General features: G+C 34.1%; 1 protein-coding gene across 2 annotated transcripts; it reads right to left on the bottom strand.

The window, feature by feature from the left end:
• Window positions 1–1,758: 1,758 nt before the first annotated feature.
• RRM2B (ribonucleotide reductase regulatory TP53 inducible subunit M2B) lies at window positions 1,759–19,832 on the bottom strand. Of its 2 annotated transcripts, XM_069465454.1 has the most exons (9): window positions 19,596–19,832; window positions 17,398–17,553; window positions 13,353–13,469; window positions 12,380–12,513; window positions 11,816–11,910; window positions 8,167–8,300; window positions 4,603–4,707; window positions 3,303–3,416; window positions 1,759–1,911 (listed from the first exon to the last, which is right to left on the bottom strand). In XM_069465454.1, exons 1-9 carry the CDS (start codon window positions 19,641–19,643, stop codon window positions 1,759–1,761), a joined length of 1,056 nt encoding a protein of 351 aa, XP_069321555.1. In that variant the 5' UTR covers window positions 19,644–19,832. The 2 variants fall into 2 exon arrangements, with proteins under 2 accessions (XP_069321555.1, XP_069321557.1); XM_069465456.1 differs by lacking the exon at window positions 17,398–17,553.
• Window positions 19,833–19,840: the final 8 nt, after the last annotated feature.

Here is a 19,840-nt window from a genome sequence, read left to right as displayed (position 1 = left end):
GAGTATGGAACCACTGCTTGATGGGGCTCAGGTTACCTTTTGACATTTCCAAAAAATAAAGGGGGGGCTGACTTCTCAGGAACCTTGGCTCCTGGCCTTTCCTTAGTCTCCCCCAGAAAGACCCCCATCACCCTCACCATCTGCTATTGTGCAGCATGTAGAGGTCCATTAAAAGATCTCTCTCTTATAACAGCTTAAAAGAGTTTTAAGAGTATAAAGAAACTCAGTCAAATGCTGGTACATTACTCAGTTTGGCATAAATTTGCAATGGTTCAATAATCTCCCCATGTTCTCCCTTTCTTAGTACATGAACTCTTCCTCTATGTATAAGTTGTTCTAGGTCAGCTTTTTCCACTCTATGTTGTGAGAAACACTAGCTGGCTGAGATATTAACAGGTGAAAACAGATCTATGTTAAGCTGGAAATATGCCGGGTGAGATAAGTTTATGTACCATTAGAATTTCTAAGTCTTTTATATACCGACTGCACTTTCTAAAGACGAATGGAGTATACAGCATTTCCCAAACTCATCTGACCACAGAATTCCTTTTTTCCCTGCAAAATATCTAGAAGGGCTAATATTAATAGTTCTTAGAATATTCTTTGGAAAATGCTATTCTAGTCAATTCATCTTGGTTTTAAACATTCCAGTGCTAAATCTGACAATAGTTACCTTTTTAATTTCTGAAGAATAATAATTTTGCTTACAAGGTCAACTACCATAATAACCTCCTGGATTCCCCTCCATAAGTATCCTTCCTAAAGCAACTAAGAACTAAATATTCTTTACTACATATTGAAGAATTCAAAGAAGTTATTCTTGTGTTAATGAGAATTATGATCTTTTTAAGAAAATCCTTATATTCCTCCCCTAAACATTAAAAATACAAAGATATAAATCTAGATCCTAGGACTTAGAATCACAATTACTTTGAGGAGATGAGAGTATTTTATCACAACCTCACTGCAATTAACATTATCAATAATAATAATGACAATTACTAGTGGTGGTAGTATTGACTAAGCACTTATTTTTGCATTTTAATCCTCATATCTACTCTATGAATTTAGGACCTACCATTACTCCCATTTTAAAGGTAAGTGCACTAAGGTTTACAGAGATCAACTGCCTTGCAGGATCACACAAAAGAGTAAGGGCAGAATCTTGAACTCATATCTGACTCCTCACCCTATGTTCTTAACCACTACATAATGCCATCTTATATTCCAGTGACAAAACAAAAGGATTTAGGTTACATTCTTGTTGTTAAACAGGAAAACTATATAAATCCAAATTGATCGGAATTTGGTTTTTGGATTGCCTTTTGATCAAATCACCATTCCCTTAAAGGATATACTTTAAGTTAAAAAAAGAAAAATGGAGTGCTATTTACCAATGACAAGTTCATAGGGTTTTAAAACGGAAGGTTTTTCCTATGCTACAGAAAAAGCAGAATCAATTGTAGTAATTAGCTAACCTTCACTGGTATCCACCCCCTTGGTTTGGTTAAGATGCTTTGTTTAGTTTCTATCACCAAATTTCCTTTTCTCTAATATGTTCATCTTGTAAGCCATCTCATATCATTTTATATACAAGTATTCTGTTAATTCCCTTTCCTGCCCCAAAAAAGGAAACTTTATTCATTTTTATTTTGTACTACAATATACCTGGTATGTTGTAGTACATATTAAATAAGTATTGTACTTATCAAATTAAATATTATTTATTAGTCAAAAAAAAAATAAAACGGGAGGTTTTTAAAAATCTGCATCCAAGGTGAAGACATTATCTGTGGTTTCTGCCATAACCGCAAAACGCTGGTACTCTGAAACTCGTTTCTCAAAGAAATTTGTTTTTCCTTGCAAAGAAATGTTTTCCATAAAATCAAAGGGATTTTCTGCCTGGAAAACCTGAAAAGAAAAGAAATGTTATTAGACATTCTGAAGACACCAAATTATATCCCACAATAAGAGCAAAGATGGCAAAAACAGCTCAGGTTTCCCAACACGTATCTAGTCACCTATAGGATCACATGATCCCCCTAAGATCTTGGAGGCACTCAAGACTAACTGAGTCAGCACTCACGCCTGACAAATTTTAAGATGACTGAGATCAACTACTAACCTCCTCAAGAAACTATACTAGCATCTCTGGTATTCTAAGAAATAGAAAGAAAAGAAAAAACTATTGCAGGAAATGAAATATTTAATACTAACCAAATGAAAATGTTCTCACAGCTTGTGAGATCCAATATGCCATAGAAACTATGGGCATTTTTCATAGGCATTACTATTAGTCACATATACATGATACTACAAAATGTTAAATTATCAACAATTTACTACTGTCCTAAATATATTTCTTAGTTCATAAGAGAATAATCAACAAATTGACGTTATGGGACCATGATCAGGGAAGACAGAATAAATGTTATCCACAGTGACTAGATGTCTTTAAACAAAAAGTGGGACATACACTGACAAGAAGCTTTTTTACTGCTTCAGATTCAAGAAGCAGACTTGGAGATACAGCTTGATGGAAACTATGGGATATTTCACTGACTCACAACGGGTAATGAAAGGGCATTTCTGAATTTATGAGTATCCCAGCAAGGAATATGAATACCACAGATAGGAATATATTCAGGTAACCCAATTTTTAAATGGGAAGGGTATCTGGACAAAAAGACATTTCTTCAAAGAAGTTATACAAAAGGCCAATAAGCACATGAAAAGATACTCAACATCATTATCCATTAGGGACATGCAAATCAAGACCACAACAAGACACCACTTCACACCCAGTAGGATGGCTCTAATTTTAAAAAAACAGGTAAGTTTTGGTGAGGATGTGAAGAAACTGGAACCTTCATACACTGGCAGGAATATAAAATTATGAAGCTGCTTTGGAAAATGGTCTGGCAGTTCTTCTAATGGTTAAACATGAGTTACTATATGACTCAACAATTTCACTCCTAGGTATACACTAAAAAAAAATGAAAACATGTTGACAAAATACTTGTACATGAATGTTCACAGCAGCATTATTCATTATATCTAAAAAGTGAAAATGATCCAAAAGTCCATCAACTGATGACTGGATAAATAAAAGCTGGTATATCTATACAATGGAATATTATTTGGTCATAAAAAATGAAGTACTGATATATGTTACAACATGGATGAACCTTGAAAACATGATGCTATGTGAAAGATGCTTTCAGTAAAATATATTTTAGGGGCCTCACTTTACTATTAATATAATATCTTAACTAGTAATAATACATTTTTTAAAATCTCACCTTCGAGAATCCAAGTTCCACAAGTAATCTGTCAGCTACAAACTCAATGTACTGTTTCATCAAAATGCAATTCATTCCAATGAGCCCAACTGGCAAAGCTTCTGTTAAAAACTCCTGGATATAAACAAAAACAGAATAAAGTACAAACAGAACAGTAAAGAAGTATGTATTTTCCAAATAGAAACATGGTTTTAGTTTTATTAATTTTCTAAGACACTGATTTTGTTCAAGGGAAGTACACGAGGATAAATTCTTTCAACATGGCAAGTGATGTCCATCTGATTAAAAATGTTTGGGGTATTGCTATTCACATTATTTCACATTTTCAAAGAGCCAAAAATAAATGGAAACTAATACCAAATTACTGGATTTTTAAAAGCAGCATATATAGGACCTGGATCCATATGCTTTCCTAATAGAAAAAAGGAGATGTTCTCAAATATCTAGAAAAAGATTTGAAGATTTTCATGAGAAGCATGACTATAGGAGGGAGCTGGGAAAGAGGGAAAATTCAATTAACAAGGAATGTGAGAAAAAAATAGAAACAGAGCTGGGAGATAAATTTTCATAGGTAAGCCAATCCTATTGAAAGACAGTGATGGATTGTTAATAGGAGAAAAATAAAAACATTATTAACCACTTGGATTTAGTTCTCAAAATGATTAAAGATACCAAAATGCATTTTATGCCTTTTCCCCCTTGCAATATGAAAACTATGCCTATTAAACTATACAGTATTAAAAAATAAAAGTTAAAAAAACTATTTTATTTTTAAACTAGTTATTTAGAACGATCAAAACACATCCTAAGTGGAGCATCTAGCTCTTTCTAGTAAGAAATCTTTACATACTATATATTAAGTTTTACTATTCACTAATTCATTTAATTATTCATTCTATAAACATTTGATATATGCTTTAAGCTAGGTACCTTGCTAGGTTATTGAAAATACAAAGCAAATAAGAAACCATCACTGCCCTCCAGTCACATAATAAAAATATAAAGTTCCAATAATTTAAATATTTTGTTATAGCATGAAATTTGACAGATCAATGAGACAGAAAAATAGCCCTGTAAACAGATTTTAGTATGCATAAAACCTTAATATGTATTAAAGACTGACCTATAAAATGACATAATAATTGCAATATATCATGTATTGGTACTGTCAGATTGACCGTATAGAATTGCTGATATTTGTATTAACCTACAAAATTACAATTTCATATGAGTCAATCTAATAGTGGTACAAATATCAGAGAATGAGAGATGTGCTACCTACATAAACTTCCCTACTTACCTGCTCAATTTTGACAGCCTCAACAATGATCTCCCTGACCCTTTCTTCTGAAGGCTTATTTACTAAGTACTGAAACATCAGGCAAGCAAAGTCACAGTGAAGTCCCTAAAATAGAAGAAAAATGCATCGTCAAAAAACTTTTAGCAGCTATTCACAGAGAATGATGTGTCAAGTGTCATATAAAGTAGGTTCTAGGAATACAACATGGAACTTCTGGAAAATGGAGGAATGATTAATAGGGCTAGGAACTCCCTTCAAATTTCATTAAACACCAATACAATAACCTATAACGAAAATTTTTCAATGCCGTCAAACCTTAGCTCATCAATATTAAAGAAGAATTTATAAACAAATAAAATCTGCAAATGAAAGTATTTTAGAAAGGAAAATAAAGGCCGAAATGAAAATACATTAATTTTTAAATTTCAAAAAAATTAAGGATTGAAAAATAATTAAGTAGTATTTAAATAACAGATGAAACTCACTCAGAGAGATTTCAAAGCACATTTATATTAAATACAAATAGCTCAAGATAAAAATGTATTCAGCACAATGAAAATGAAAACTCAAGAATGATGAATACTATTTGAAGCCATATAAAGCAAAGATGACATTGCAGATAACACAAAAGAAAAAAAAAAAACTGTGAAATACCCCTGAGAACAGAATGCTTATGCAAATACAACAAACATTATAGAATTTAAGGTAACTGGAGAACAGACCAAGGAGATTCAACCTATAATAATCAGGATTCCAAAACACAGAATAGATGGTAAAAAGCTGAAAACCAAAAGAATAGAAGAAAATTTTCAAAAATTCAAAATAAAAAAGAGAACAAGGTTAGATATAGAAAGGTGATGGAATTCCCAACAAAATTAACAATTAGAGACTGATATCAAAGCTGAAAGATGTTAAAATATTGATTAAAACTGACAGCTACCCATTATAGAGACAAATAAATTTCAGGTTGGTACTCATAATTGTTAAATCAATAAATAAATAAAATTGATTTTGAAGTTTAAAGCAATTCCAATCAAAATCCAATGAGATTGTTTTTAATTCAAAAATTAATGTGGAAGAATAAATGGGAAGAACTTTATAAGAACATTTTAAAAACAAAAGTTTTGAGATTTATCTTACCAATTATTAAAACATATAAAGCTACAATAATTAAAATAGTCTTGTTATGGCATGAGATCTGATAGGTCAATGAGGCAGGAAAAAATAGCCATGAAACAGATTTTATTAGTATAATACAACCTTAATATACAATAAAGAACACAACACAAGTCAATGGAAAAAAGATGAATTACTTAACAAAGAGAATTGGAAAAACTTCCCAAGAGTGTTTGAAATAAATTAAGTTATAACTTATTCTATACTATACTATATTTATACTAAATTCTATACTTACACTACATAAATTCCAATTGCATTAGAGAATTAAATGTTAAAAAGCCAAGATGAAAATACATGTGACTATTTAACTTACCTCTGGAAGTGGATCACATAAATTTTAAGGTTTTATATGTTAAAAGAACAAACAAAATTAAAAAGCAAGGGACAAACTGGAAAAATATTTGAAATAAATGTCACAAAATCCATATTTTATATTATATTCATGCAACAAATATAGCAAATTCAATAAACAAATACTTATTGAAAGAGCCCAATCACTATACACTGAGAATATACCAATGAACAGGGCAAACATGACTCCTTCTTTTAACGATTATAGACTACTGCCTAAATAACTTTAAAATATTGAGAGCACTTATAGTTAAATAAGGAAAATGTTCATATCACAACAGAAATAAAAGCAAAAGATAAACACAGGTAACTAAAAAAAATACAAATGACTAAAATCATTAAGAAAAAAATGTTCTAAGTAGTAATGAAATAAATACAAATAAAACCAATAATGAGACACCAATTACCCCTACTAAATTTGTCAAATATTTAGCGAATTAATCTACATTGTGGTGAGGATATGGTAGAAAATGTTCATATACTGCTAGGTGGGGCTGAAAATTGCTATAAAATTTCTGGAAAGAAATCTGCAAATAAGTATGAATGGCCTTATAATCTAGTAATTCATGCTTTTTACAATCAAGTTTAAGAAAATAATATAAAGTCAGAAAAAAGCTTATATATAAAGACATTAGTTTCATATTATAACAAAACAAAACACCTGGAAACAATCTAAATTTCTAATCATGGAATAAATGATTCATTCATTATTATAGTTATATATCTAACAGAACTACTGTTTTCAAAAAATGCTTGATATCATACAAAAATGATCACAATATTTTGCTAAGTGAAAAAAGAACATCTCAACTCATAAAAACATGAATGGCAAAAATATGATGTTTATATATCTAAATAGATTAAAATGTAGAAAAAAGTCTAAAAAGAAATACAATAAAATAGTAAATGCAGTTATCTCTGTGTGTTGAGATTGAGTAATTTTTTTATTCTCTTAATTCTTTATTATAATCATGACAGTTCTAATAAAAGTTATTAGAAATTTAAAGACATGAAACAGCAAAAAGTAATTAAACGAAGCATTTTATGGCACTTAAAAAGTACTTTCACATATACTGTTTCATTGCATTCTAACAAAACTCTGTTAAGTTTTTTAGTTGAAGAAACCAAGGTTCAGAAAAGTTAAGGATTAGTGTAGGCAATAAACGTGACCTGAATGGCTATAAGGGCCAAACATTGAGAACAGAAAGATAAGTAAGGAAAGGTCACTGCGCTAAGGTGCTTAGGGACTAGTGGAGCAGAAAGGTAAGAAGTGCAATACATGTTATGAACTCTAAGACAGGGACAGGTTCAGGTTTTAAAGGGATACATAAAGGAAGAGTGGTCAATTTTACCTAATTGGATCAGGCAGGTTTTGAGTTGCCTCTTGTTCTCACAAGGTGTTCCAAAAAAACGTGAGAAAAGTGGTAGGAAAGATGAAAAGGGTATCACAGGCAGAGGGAGACAAGATTTAGTTATTGGTTAGATGTGGCTAAAAAAGAAGAGAAGTAATATAAAATGACTCCCAGGTTTCAAATTGGACAATTGGATAGAAGTAGAGACATTTAGTGAAATAGGAAAAACAGAAGAAAGAAGTTGTTCTGGGAAAAAGACGATGCGTTTGATTTTTGAAATAATAGTTTTGAGATACCTGAGGAACATTCCAGGAGAACTTTCCAACACCTAACATGTACTAGATCATATGCGTTTGGAGCTCGGGAAAGAATATTTCACACAAAGATAAAATTTTGGGAGTTATGAGCATTTACATGGTAACTGATTCCATGGGAATAAATAAAATCAGTGAAGCAGTGAGGCCAAGGTGGGAATGCAGGAAGACACCAATACTTAAGGATGGGCAGAGGAGACTGGAGAGGAGGAAAATGCAGTGTCTTAAAAGTTAAGGAAAAAGTGACTTCCTATTTTCTTTTAATTACCAAGATATTTGTGTCACGATAGCATTTTCCAGGAGAAAGAAAAATAAATGAACATGAAATATGAATACAAATATAAATAGCAAAACATCTCATTTCTTACTTCATCTCTGCTGATGAGTTCATTGGAAAAAGTGAGTCCAGGCATAAGACCTCTCTTCTTTAGCCAGAATATAGCAGCAAAAGATCCCGAGAAGAAAATTCCTTCTACAGCAGCAAAGGCCACCACTCTTTCCCCTAGGAGATATAAAATAGTTTTATTCTCTAAAATATCACATACTGCAGACATTTGGAAGTTTATATAGATTTTATTTTACAATAAATACAGCAACTGTTTTGTCAAGAAACAAAATATACAAGTTAGTGTCATAGTCAAGGGACTTCAGAGGAGAAAATTTGCCACCTCTACCTGCTAGAGCAGAAAGGTATGTCTACGTGAAATCCTATATTCAACAATGGACTCCTGTAGGTCTTGGTGTCTGGACAAACGATAGCCTTCTATACTTAAAAAAAAGGTGATTTACCTGTGCATCACATGTGCCTGTGATTGGAAATACATGCCGATGAGTGCAGTATGTATACATACGTGTGTGTATTGAAGTGGAGAGTACAAGGTAGACTTTATGACAAATGTCTTCCTCTGGGAGGAGGGGAGGTTGCTGATGTTTATATTTTTAAAAACCTATGGTATCTATCCTACATACTAGCTATAAACATTTCAAAAAAACATTGTCATGCTGAAGATAATAAATATATCTATCAGATAAAATGTCCCATCATATAAGCAAAAATACTGTCTTTTGCTAAATATATAAGGGCCAATTTCAAAGGTTACTCATTGTTAGGCAAGGACTTTGCAGAAGCCCATCTCCTAAAATGTCTATAGTAGCATCATATCTGTAACACTACCCCTAGGGGATGATTATAGGTCTAACCCAAAAGGTCATTCACAAGTCCCTTATGTCACCACACTGCATATGCTTGAGAGAAGTATTTATATGTATGTCTCTCCAGGGAGTTTATGAGGTAAAGGCAGCTGAGTGCTTGAGTGAACTACAGACCTTTTTTCATAGATGACACCATGGTTTGTATCTCAGTATTTGTCACAGGACCAAACACATAGAAGTCACTTAATAAACGTGCCCTGAACTGAATCAATGGAAACTACACAAGTACTAGATAATAAAAGATATTAAAAACCATTCTATAGAAACTCAAAACTTTGATGCAGAAACTGAATATTTGTAATTTCCAGAACAAATGTAATTATAATATTTAAATTTCAAAAAGAAATACAACTAAGTTTAAATATTTCTGACTATCTCTAAATAATATACAGGTTTGTCCTTGTTCTTTTCCCTGATTATATTAAACAAACCAAATCAGATAACTCAATTATATCAAATATTTGGTAATCCAAATTGTCTATTAATAGACTAAAACATGAGAAAAACTTCCAAAGTGTTTTATTTTGACAGACACATTTAAAAAGTCATTTTGGAAAAAAAAAAATAGAAGAAATAAATTAAGTAAATACTTATTGAGTACCCATAATGTAGAAGGAATTATGAAAGAGAAGACTCTTTAGTACAGTATATGCTAAATAGTAAAATATAATAATAATCACCATGCTTAAGATAGAGATTTACCTTTAGTCTAACATATAGCTTACTATATATTTTTATCTTACTATTAATAAGATAACAGTTACAACTGATATATTTTTAATTGACATTAGGGTAATGTCATAATGATAATTATCTGTAAGGAAAGTAGACTATAATTAAATACAAACATAGTGAATTCCAAGAGGAAAATTGTTATTTTAACCATTCTATGCATTCATGTAAATACTAAAAAAGGAAAATCATAACAAATAGTTATAGAAGGCTATTCTTTTTCGGAGAGGATTAAAAGATTATAAGGAGTAAATCTTACAAAGTTTTATAAGTATATGTGAAATAAAAAGAGACTTCTAGAACATATCTTCTAAAATCTATAATGAATGTAAAAGCCTTGTGATTTGTTTTAGAGAGGAGTGGTAAGTAGGTTATATTCTAAGATACAGCTGACCTCTATGATGCACTGCATTTAGATTATACAACCAGTAGTTTTTGGGGGGTCTGAAATGTAATTTTATTACATATATTAAGTTTTAATCTATATATTTTTTAAAGTTTTTGAAAAATATTTTAAAAACTAAACAGTATGTCTCAATGTTTTAAAAACTACACAGATATATAATTAGGAATCTTTAGCTCTACAGGACTGAATCTCCTTATAACACATAAACTTTAAAAAGGACTGTGAAATAAATAAAAAAGCCTATACAAACTGGTGAAAAAGTTAAAAATATACAAAAAAGGAACAGTGATTTATTTTAACTTGGTAATTTTTTTGTTCTATTTTCCAGTTTTTCTTTAATGTGTTTATTATTTTCATAGTTTAAAATTCAAACAATAAACCCAAGAGGGAAAAACAAAAAACTTTAAAACAAACTAATGATTTTTTAAGGAGTATTGTCAGGTTCCCTTCAGCTAAAAATAAAGGATTATAGGAGTCTGGATGTAAGGAAAGAATAGTTTACTGTACTGGGTCTCACTCGGTGCAGAAGTCACCAAGAAGGTCATCAAAAACGTTAGGCAAAGCCCTAGGCCAGATGAAAGAGCTGCTTTTGTCAACCTAAAGCTACTAATGGTGCAGGTGATACAACTAGTTCACAAAACAGCACTTCTTCAGCTGGTTAAAGCAGTGGTGTGTGGCAAAGCAAGACAATATTCTCATGTTACTCCCTTTTAGCTCCACTCCAAAAAAGGAGACCTACCAATGTGTTCCACCCCATTCTACCCCTCCTATATCATTTTGAACATTTCTTTTCCTTTGAGACCCCAAATGAGAACACTAAAGTAGGGTGTGCCTTGAAATTAAGCAATATGGAGAATCTAACTAGAGCCCTTTATGTGGTTACATGGTGATCAACACCCTTCTCTGTTTTCTGTATTTCTAGGCTATCTTTGTTGGGTAGTTCATGAAATACATCCTTTCTGTGAGCCTGTTCATCCTTTGCCATCAGTACCTAATCATACTAATATTTTCAGTGCATGTTGAACACCTTGATGTTTCCCTTCTTTTTTTCTCTAAAGCCAATGTTTCCCAAAGTGTGCTTCTTAAACCTCTGTGAGGGAATCAGCTGGGTATAAAATGCAGATTCCTCAGTCCCACCTGGGCCTCCTAAATCACTCTTTGGTGAGAGCCACTAGGATTCTGCAAGGTTTTTCCACAAATTCTCCAGATGACTTTTATGAACATTGACAACCACTGCTTTTCTCATTCTTGAAATGAACTGAAGGCAATGCAAACATACCTGTTTCTTCTGTGATGTACTACATGCTTGCCCATACATGCACTACATCACTGATTCTCAGGTATGGTCCAGGAGTCCATGGGAGTTCCACAGACCCAGGAGATCTGTGAGGTCAAAACTGTGGATTGCTATACTACTTGTTAGATTCTATGTGACTAACTCTTATTTACCAGTCATTACACACTGACATCTTAACGTTCCAACTTTCAACTTATTAAATAGAATAGATAACAGCTTTTTTTAAACCACCAGCTTCTAATTATTAGGAATAATGATTCTGATAAAGGTGCATGCTGTAACTTTGAATAGTACTGGATAGTCACACTCTGTATAATAGTGTCATATCACCCAAGGCAAGTTTGATCACATAAAAATTAGAGCTACATACCAAAAGTAGCTTTTCTATCTGCTATCCACCGCAAGGCCCAATCTGCTTTTTTCTTAACACATGGCATTGTTTCAATTGCATTAAATAAAAATTCCCTGTAAAAACAGAAAAATTAATGGCAAAGTTATTCATTTTTCTTAATCAGAGAAATTAGTTTAATAAGAGATAATAACTGTAACTCTGATATGCTACCAGATCTATAGATTTTCTATATTTTGCATACCTGTAAAACATAGAAATAAAACTCAAATTAATGGTTTGGATCTAGTCTGTTACAAAATCAAGTCTGTTACTAGTCTGGATCTAGTCTGTTACTAAATTTGAATATTTAATTTCTAAACAGAATGTGCTAATGTAGTTTTTAAAGATACAATGTCTAAAGATTAACTGGTTCTATATAAGTTTTTTTAACCGAATATATTATTAGGCAATAAAAAATATTATGCTCACAAACCTCCATATTTGAATACTCTTTCCTTAACATTTAGTTGTGGAATAAATTGTGCCCTTACCATAATCAAGCAATAAGAAAAATCTTTGTAAATAAAGTCCCAACAGTAATACCTTTTCTTGGGATCTCTGATGTAAGTGTCTATTAGCAAACTGTACATCTCTGAGTGAACATTCTCGATGAGAATTTGAAAGCCATAGAAACAACGAGCCTCTGGAACCTGCACCTCCTGACTAAAGCGCTCCACCTAAGAAAATAAGGGAAACAGATATATCCAGTTCTATGGACTCTCACTAAGCACTGCGTTAAAAACTACAAATCAGAATTTGGACATCAGAATTGTCACTTAAAAATTGCCTGTCATGCAACGAACAGGTCAGAAAGACCTTACGGGTTATTTTAAACAGTATCTTAAGCAGTATCGTTTATCCATCAATCCTCCACAGTAAATTAGTTGCATAATATATTCTTAAGCAATTAATGGAACTCACCTGGTAAGTGGAGATACTGTCTATAGAGCCAAATAAATTCTAGAACATCTACCAATAATGATTTTGCTGTTGCGGTACTAGACCATATGAAAGAGGTTGGGGTGAGGGAGAGAGTAATTTAGTCATCTTTTTTTTTTTTTTTTTTTAACAACAGTAGATAGATCTACTGAAGCCTCTTCTAGTTCACGATGAAAGTTCATCTTTCTATTCTCTTTAACAAGAAATTATGACTCCTGATCAACCATAATAAAGTTTTAAAATACAGAGCCAGAACCCAGTGTTCTATAACAGAGCTCTGGAGGGTTATTAAGGTGCAGGTTCTCTACTAAGATTACTCTCTGAGGGTAAAAATCAAACTCATGTTAATGCATTGTAAGTAATTTTGATTGGTATAATTTTTATGCTTGATTTCATATTTTGCTGGTCAAAAAACAGAAATATATCCTTTCCTCTGACACTTCATCAGAAAAGCATTTTCAAGAGTTAAGTTTCATCTAGTTCATTTCTTAGACATCTTTTTTCAGGCTTAATCTAATGATTTTACTGACATTATTATCATTAAACTGCTGAATGGGAACAAAAACAAACATCTTACCAAATTTTCATTTACAATTCCATCACTGGCTGCGAAAAAGGCTAAGATGTGAGAGATAAAATACTTCTCATCTGATTTAAGCTTGTTCCAGTGAGGGAGATCCTTTGATAAGTCGACCTGGAATAAAAAGATTTAAAAAGAGTTTAATTTGGAGTTATTCTTCTCAAAGTGTTGGCTTCTTCTTTCTTTGTAGTGGAACTAACTTCCACTACGAAGTTAAGTAAGCTGCAAAAAAGGAAAAATGTTAACATTACAAAGAAATAAAACATTATGTTAATAATAGTGTATTATATTCAGGATTTTTGCTAAATAAGTAAATTATAGCTGCTCTGGAGGATGGGAGAGAACCAGGTAATTATGTGAGATGATGGATACGTTAATTTGTTACACTATAATAACCACTTTGCCATATATGTAGCTTATCATGTTGTATACCTTAAATATACACAAAATTTATTTTTAAAAAACTTTATGAATGAATCAAGTTTTCTGGCTAATTGAGAAGCTGGCCAGGATGTACTTTAAAAATATATATATGTTTTTTTGAGATAGGGTCTTGAGCTTTGTTGCCTAGGCTAGAGTACAAGTGGCTTCATCATAGCTTACTACAACCTCAAACTCCTAGGCTCAAGCAATCCTCCTGCCTCAGTCTCCCTGAGTAGCTGGGACTACAGAGGTGAGCCATCATGCCTGGCTAATTTTTTGTAGAGATGAGGGTCTTGATAAGTTGCCCAGGCTGGTCTCAAACTCCTGCCCTCAAGAGATCCTCCCACCTCAGCCTCCCAAAGTGCTGGGATTACCTGTGTGAGCCACTATGTCTGTAATTAAACATAATCTAGTGGTACCGGAGCAAATGAAAGAGGTAAAAGGCGGGGAGAGAGAGAGAGTAAAAACCAGTCAAGAAGGAACTGAAGTGAATAAAGTAATGATTTTCAACAGCCATTGCTCTAGCATTATACATAATATTTGTTACTATGGTGTTAAGACAGATAATTAGGCACTTGTTAACCAATTGTAGCTACTACTTTACTGCCAAGTAACCTACTTTTATACTTAGAAGTAATGTTGGTTAGGTTGTTAACAACCTGGGTTTTAAAGGAGTTTATAGGTATGGCTTCCTCTGGGAATAGAAATATTTGTGAAAATGTTTATTAGAACTAGCTCTTGGAATTAAGATTGAGATGCACCTGGCAAAATCTACAATTTTAAAATTATCTTTAAATGCACCTTATTGTCTTAGTCAGCTCTGGCTGCTATAACGAATTACCATAGACTGGGTGGCTTAAACAACAGATATTTATTTCTCACAGTTCTGGAGGCTGGAAGCCCAAGATCAGGGTGCCAGCATGGTCAGGTTCTTGGTGAACGCCCTCTTCCAGGTTTATAGATGGCTGCCTTCTCACTGTGTCCTCAGATGGCAGTGAAAGAAAGATTGTCTCTCTCATATCTCTTCTTATAAGGGCAGTCATCTCATTCATGAGGGCTCTGCCTTTACGTAATTACTTCCCAAGGCTTCAAACCCCACCTTCAAACACCATCACACCGGGGATTAGGGCTTCAACATACAATTTTGAGAGATACAAACATTTAGTTCATAGCTCTTGTAGATATTATTTTATTATTATATTATTATTTTGTCTTACAAAGATCTTTTAAGTATGTTTCACAATAACTTCGTAAATATTTGAAATATGTAATTGTCCTTTGTCTTTTGCCCTTCCTTTATTTATCCTTACAAAGCCCCATCCATCTCTTTGACCTTTCCAAAAAGGTCTAATGTTCCATTCTTTTAATCATTTGTGTTCTTTTCTAAAACCCTTTTCCCATTAATTTATTCTTTAAATTTTTGCTGAACAATTACTACATGCCAGACACTGTGCTAAGCACTGGGAATACAATGGGGCAGGGAGGGGGAAATATTTGTCTTTTTCTTTTAAAATATGTAAGCTAAAAATCACCTTCTTTTCTATTAGAGCTCAATTTAGGTTTAACTGGAGGATATCCTCTTGGTTCTTATGTATTATATTGATATTAAATTTTTTATGTGAAGTTTTAATATTATAATGTGCTTCCTCTAAAATATTAAACTATGTCTTTGAACCCTCAGTTTCAAAAGGTCTTATAAATTTTATTTATACTACATTGGTCATATTCCCTTCCAGAAAGTTAAACCTTCCTGCTCAGCTTTATCTCATTTGAGAAAATTCTCAATTTCACCATCTAAATATTGATTCCAAACTAGCTGGTTATCAGAATTGTCTGAATGGCTTTAAAAAAAAATTCCCAAACGCCAGATCTTTTGTCTTCTGAATCAGGGTTTCTGTTCATCAGCCACATTTAAGAATTAAGCTTAACCATTAATAAAACAGTGGCATTCTTACTCCTAAATCTATTGAAATAAAAAAATTAAAATGCATTATGAAAAATAATGGAGTCTAAGGTTGATGAAATGGTAACTTACATAATTTATTTAAATGAAAAATATGTGGAACTAAAAATGTGTTTGACTTCCCTTCAAAATATGTATTTGAATCTTCCTCTAAGCTACCTACAAAATATGCACTGATCTGTATATTTTAACTTTTAAAAATCAGTGTTCTTAGTCATAGTAAAACATATATTACATTTGCTAAAAGATACAAGTAATGTCCAAATGAATTTCAAGAAGTCAAGAATCACAAGTACCTTTTAAACATGATGAATGAAAATGCCACCTGTGTACTCCACTTGTTCTCTGAACCATATCTAACAAAAAACTTTCTTAAACCCACAGACAGTTAGGGATAGCCAGGTGTGTCAAGTGTTATGACACAGTATGAAAATCTCAGTGTTTTGGTTTAGTTTTTTCCTCTACATGTCAATTATAATATAACAAAGATGTTGACAATATAACAAAGATGAGTAAGTGGGTAAAATTAGCGTAATAGAAGTCTTCTGATTTCTAGGTTAAATCTTCCCCCTCCCATTCTATGTATAAAATAATAGTTTGCATTTATTTAATACTTACTAAGTCCCAAGTACCGTTCTAAACATCTCATTAATCCTCATAACAACCCAAATAGTCAAGTACTATTAGCCTAATTTACCAATGAGGATACACAGAGAGGTTAAGCAATTTTCCCAGTTCCACAGCCATTAAGTAGTAGAGCAGGATTTGTACCTAGGCAGTCTGCCCCCAGAGCCTGCATTCTTAACAGTATGTGTTTATGTGTACAGAATCGATATCTTGAAAAATACATCCAAATATACCTGTCCAAATATAGATATCTATCTATAAAGATACATATACAAACATACACAGAGCAAGAGTGATGGGCAGGTATCACCCATCATATTTAAAGATGAAAACCATAACTATTTGTCTGTTCCGTTAGACTACAGAGCAATCATTTGCATGAGTAACTGTCCTTACCAAACCAGCAAGCATTTTCTCATTTGATATGTTCAACTAACTTATTTCCTAGGTAGAACTAACAGAAAGCATTCTAGAGAGGATCTGCTGGGAGCAGCTGTGTCAGGTTTGATGTGGCTGAGGCAGGGCTAGAACGGGAGATGCCCTGTGAATTCAGCCTGGCAGACTCAAGAGTGAGTGCACTGCCTGGATTGTCAAAGCCTTCATGTGACAGCTCCTTCTGTATAATCAGATAGGTCTCTCAATTGAAAGCAGGGTCCCTAAAGCTTTCACTCTCATTTTTTGACTATAGCTGCAATTTTATTTATTCTGCTCACCTAAGTAAAGACTAGTCTTATATTTGGCCATGGAAAACTAAGTCTGTTTAAAAATAGAAAATGTTTTAAAATATATTGGAAGTAAAAATCTAGCAGAATGAGATGCCATTTTTGCAGTAGGAAACTTGTTTATAGACAGTAGTCTAAACTAAAACATTGGAGAACACTGTATTTAGTCTCAGGATTTCCAAAACTTATTTTCTACAACTGATCTTATTCAATGTATATTATAAGTGAAAATTTTTCAATATCCTGTAACACAGAAGTGAACACTGTACCATAGGACATGAATGCTGATGAAGGTGATACCACATACCTCTTCTGCTGTCCAGAAGGATGCTTGTGCCTGTTTATACATTTTCCAAATATCAGGGTACTGGATTGGAAAGATGACAAATCGGCGAGAACTCTTTTTTAGTAGTGGCTCTTCATTTGACATCACTTCATTTTCGTTGGTATCTGAAGATAACCTCTTTGAAAAATAAAATACAAACACCCTTTTTATGTAGACATTTCCTCTTTATTCATACCTAAACAAACATCTGGGGAAGTTAGGGAGACAGCATACGTTTGAAAGCCAGTCTGCCTAAGTTGAATCCTTACTGTTATCTGGTAGCTAGCTAATACTGTTTGGTTAGTTGTGTGACCGTAGGAAGTTGCTTAACTTCTTTGAGCCTCAGTTTCCTCAGCTGTAAAACAATACCTACCTCATAGGTTTATTCAGATGATTAAAAGTGCTTTAAACAGGCCAGGCGCAGTGGCTCATGCCTGTAATCTTAGCACTCTGGGAGGCCGAGGCAGGAGGATTGCTCGAGGTCAGGAGTTCAAGACCAGCCTGAGCAAGAGCGAGACCCCATCTCTACTAAAAATAGAAAGAAATTAGCTGGACAACTAAAAATATATAGAAAATATTAGCTGGGCATGGTGGCACATGCCTATAGTCCCAGCTACTCAGGAGGCTGAGGCAGGAGGATCACTTGAGCCCAGGAGTCTGAGGTTGCTATGAGCTAGGCTGATGCCACGGCACTCACTCTAGCCTGGGCAACAAGGTGAGAGTCTGTCTCAAAAAAAAAAAAAAAAAAAAAAAGTGCTTTAAACAGAACCTACTGTATAATAAGCACTCAAAAATATTGTAATTATTGCTAGACCCATAAATGTCATGGTGGGCAAATTTCTAAGTTTGTGAACAAAATGTCCCTTTAGTGCCTTTCTTATATAGAACGCTGGCACAAATAAACTACTGTTATAAAAAACTTGTTAGTTTTAATGCTTTTCTTTCTTGGACCAGATGCTCACTAAAATTCACTGTAGTCTAAAATTCTGTCTCTGTTTTTATGGGTCTGTATCATTGAGATGGGGATAATAAAAGTTAACTTCAGGTGTTAAGCCTGAACGACTGCTGGTGCCATTAGCACAAGCAGAAAAGTCTGATTTTTCCCATTTAAGCGGAGAAATTGGTACTAAATGTATTTGTTCCAAAAGAAAAGGAAAAATTTGAGAGATATTTACAATGTTAATTAGTTACTAAATGCTTCAAAATAAAATAAAATAAAATTCCAAACCCGGAATCTACAACTTTCTAAAGAAATGTAGGGCTAAGCATGAAACTCTGTGAGCTGAAACTTTTGTTTCTTCCAAATCTTGACAATATTAAAGATACCACACACAGCAACAGGTTCAAATACAAAAAGTATTTCTCTTGTTCATAAATGGTGTATAAGTATTTGCAAAATAACGGTATGAAACTTATTGAGCAACAATTTAAACCACTATACAAACCCTACAGTCTAACAAATTCCGGTTTACTCACTGTTATTACAGACTTCTATTAGCATAGAAGCAGAGAGGATAAACAAGCTAACTTGGGTTTATTACATATTTACAATATTTGTGGCACTTTGCATAAAGCATTTTAGTTTTCTGTGAGGGTAGTAACACTTCCACGGTACAAATGAAGAAAGTGACACCCCAAAGATTCAGTTAATTAAGTAGCCTGGTCTGAGCAAAACTGGCCTCCTAATTTTTTTCATTGTTGGGAGGTTAGGAAGATTTTGCGTCCCCATTCTACCTGCCATCTCCAGCTTTCCACCTGTGTCAACTTCCACAAGCGTCCTCCTAGAGATGGTGCGCACATCTCCAGTGGATCCGCCACCGTTCTCTTCCCTTGCCTCCATTGCCCTGGCCAGGGTTCCAGAACAGGCAAGGAGGGTAGGGTAGCACGGGGCGGATAAACTAGGGGGAAGCCTCGCACTACCTGAGGCCTCAGAGCGTTGTCCGGGCTGGCCCCGGGGCAGAGCAGCGCAGCGGGGCGGGGCGGAAACCCGACTCCCTCCTCACATCTCTCCGCGGACTGACTCCCCGGCGCTGGCAACCACGAAACCAGGCTGCGGAGAGGGCGCGCGGACCGGCCCGCCCCGGGTTTCCGACCGCAATGAACAAACTTTCCCACAGCAACCTGCAATCTGTAGGAAGCTGTGGCTGTGGGGCGGGGAATGAAGTGATAGCAACGTTTACCTCATCCAGCTCGGGCCTGGCAGCTTCCGGCCTTTCCGGGTCGCCCATCGCGCAGACTCTGCCAGAGCTCCTGGAGCTGAGTGAACTGAGCGCCGCAGGCCACGTCCAACTGCGACAGGACTCAGGTGGCCCGCGGTCCGCCCCGCCCCCAGCTCTAGGGACGCGTCCTAACCCGGCCTGCCTCACTGCGAGGAGTCGACCCCGCGTTGCGTTCTCGTCTGCCCATTGAGGGGCTGTCCCTGCGC

The sequence above is a fragment of the Eulemur rufifrons genome, chromosome 3, assembly GCF_041146395.1.
Source record: "Eulemur rufifrons isolate Redbay chromosome 3, OSU_ERuf_1, whole genome shotgun sequence".
Classification (NCBI taxonomy): domain Eukaryota; kingdom Metazoa; phylum Chordata; class Mammalia; order Primates; family Lemuridae; genus Eulemur; species Eulemur rufifrons.
This window is presented reverse-complemented; position numbering and strand designations above follow the sequence as displayed.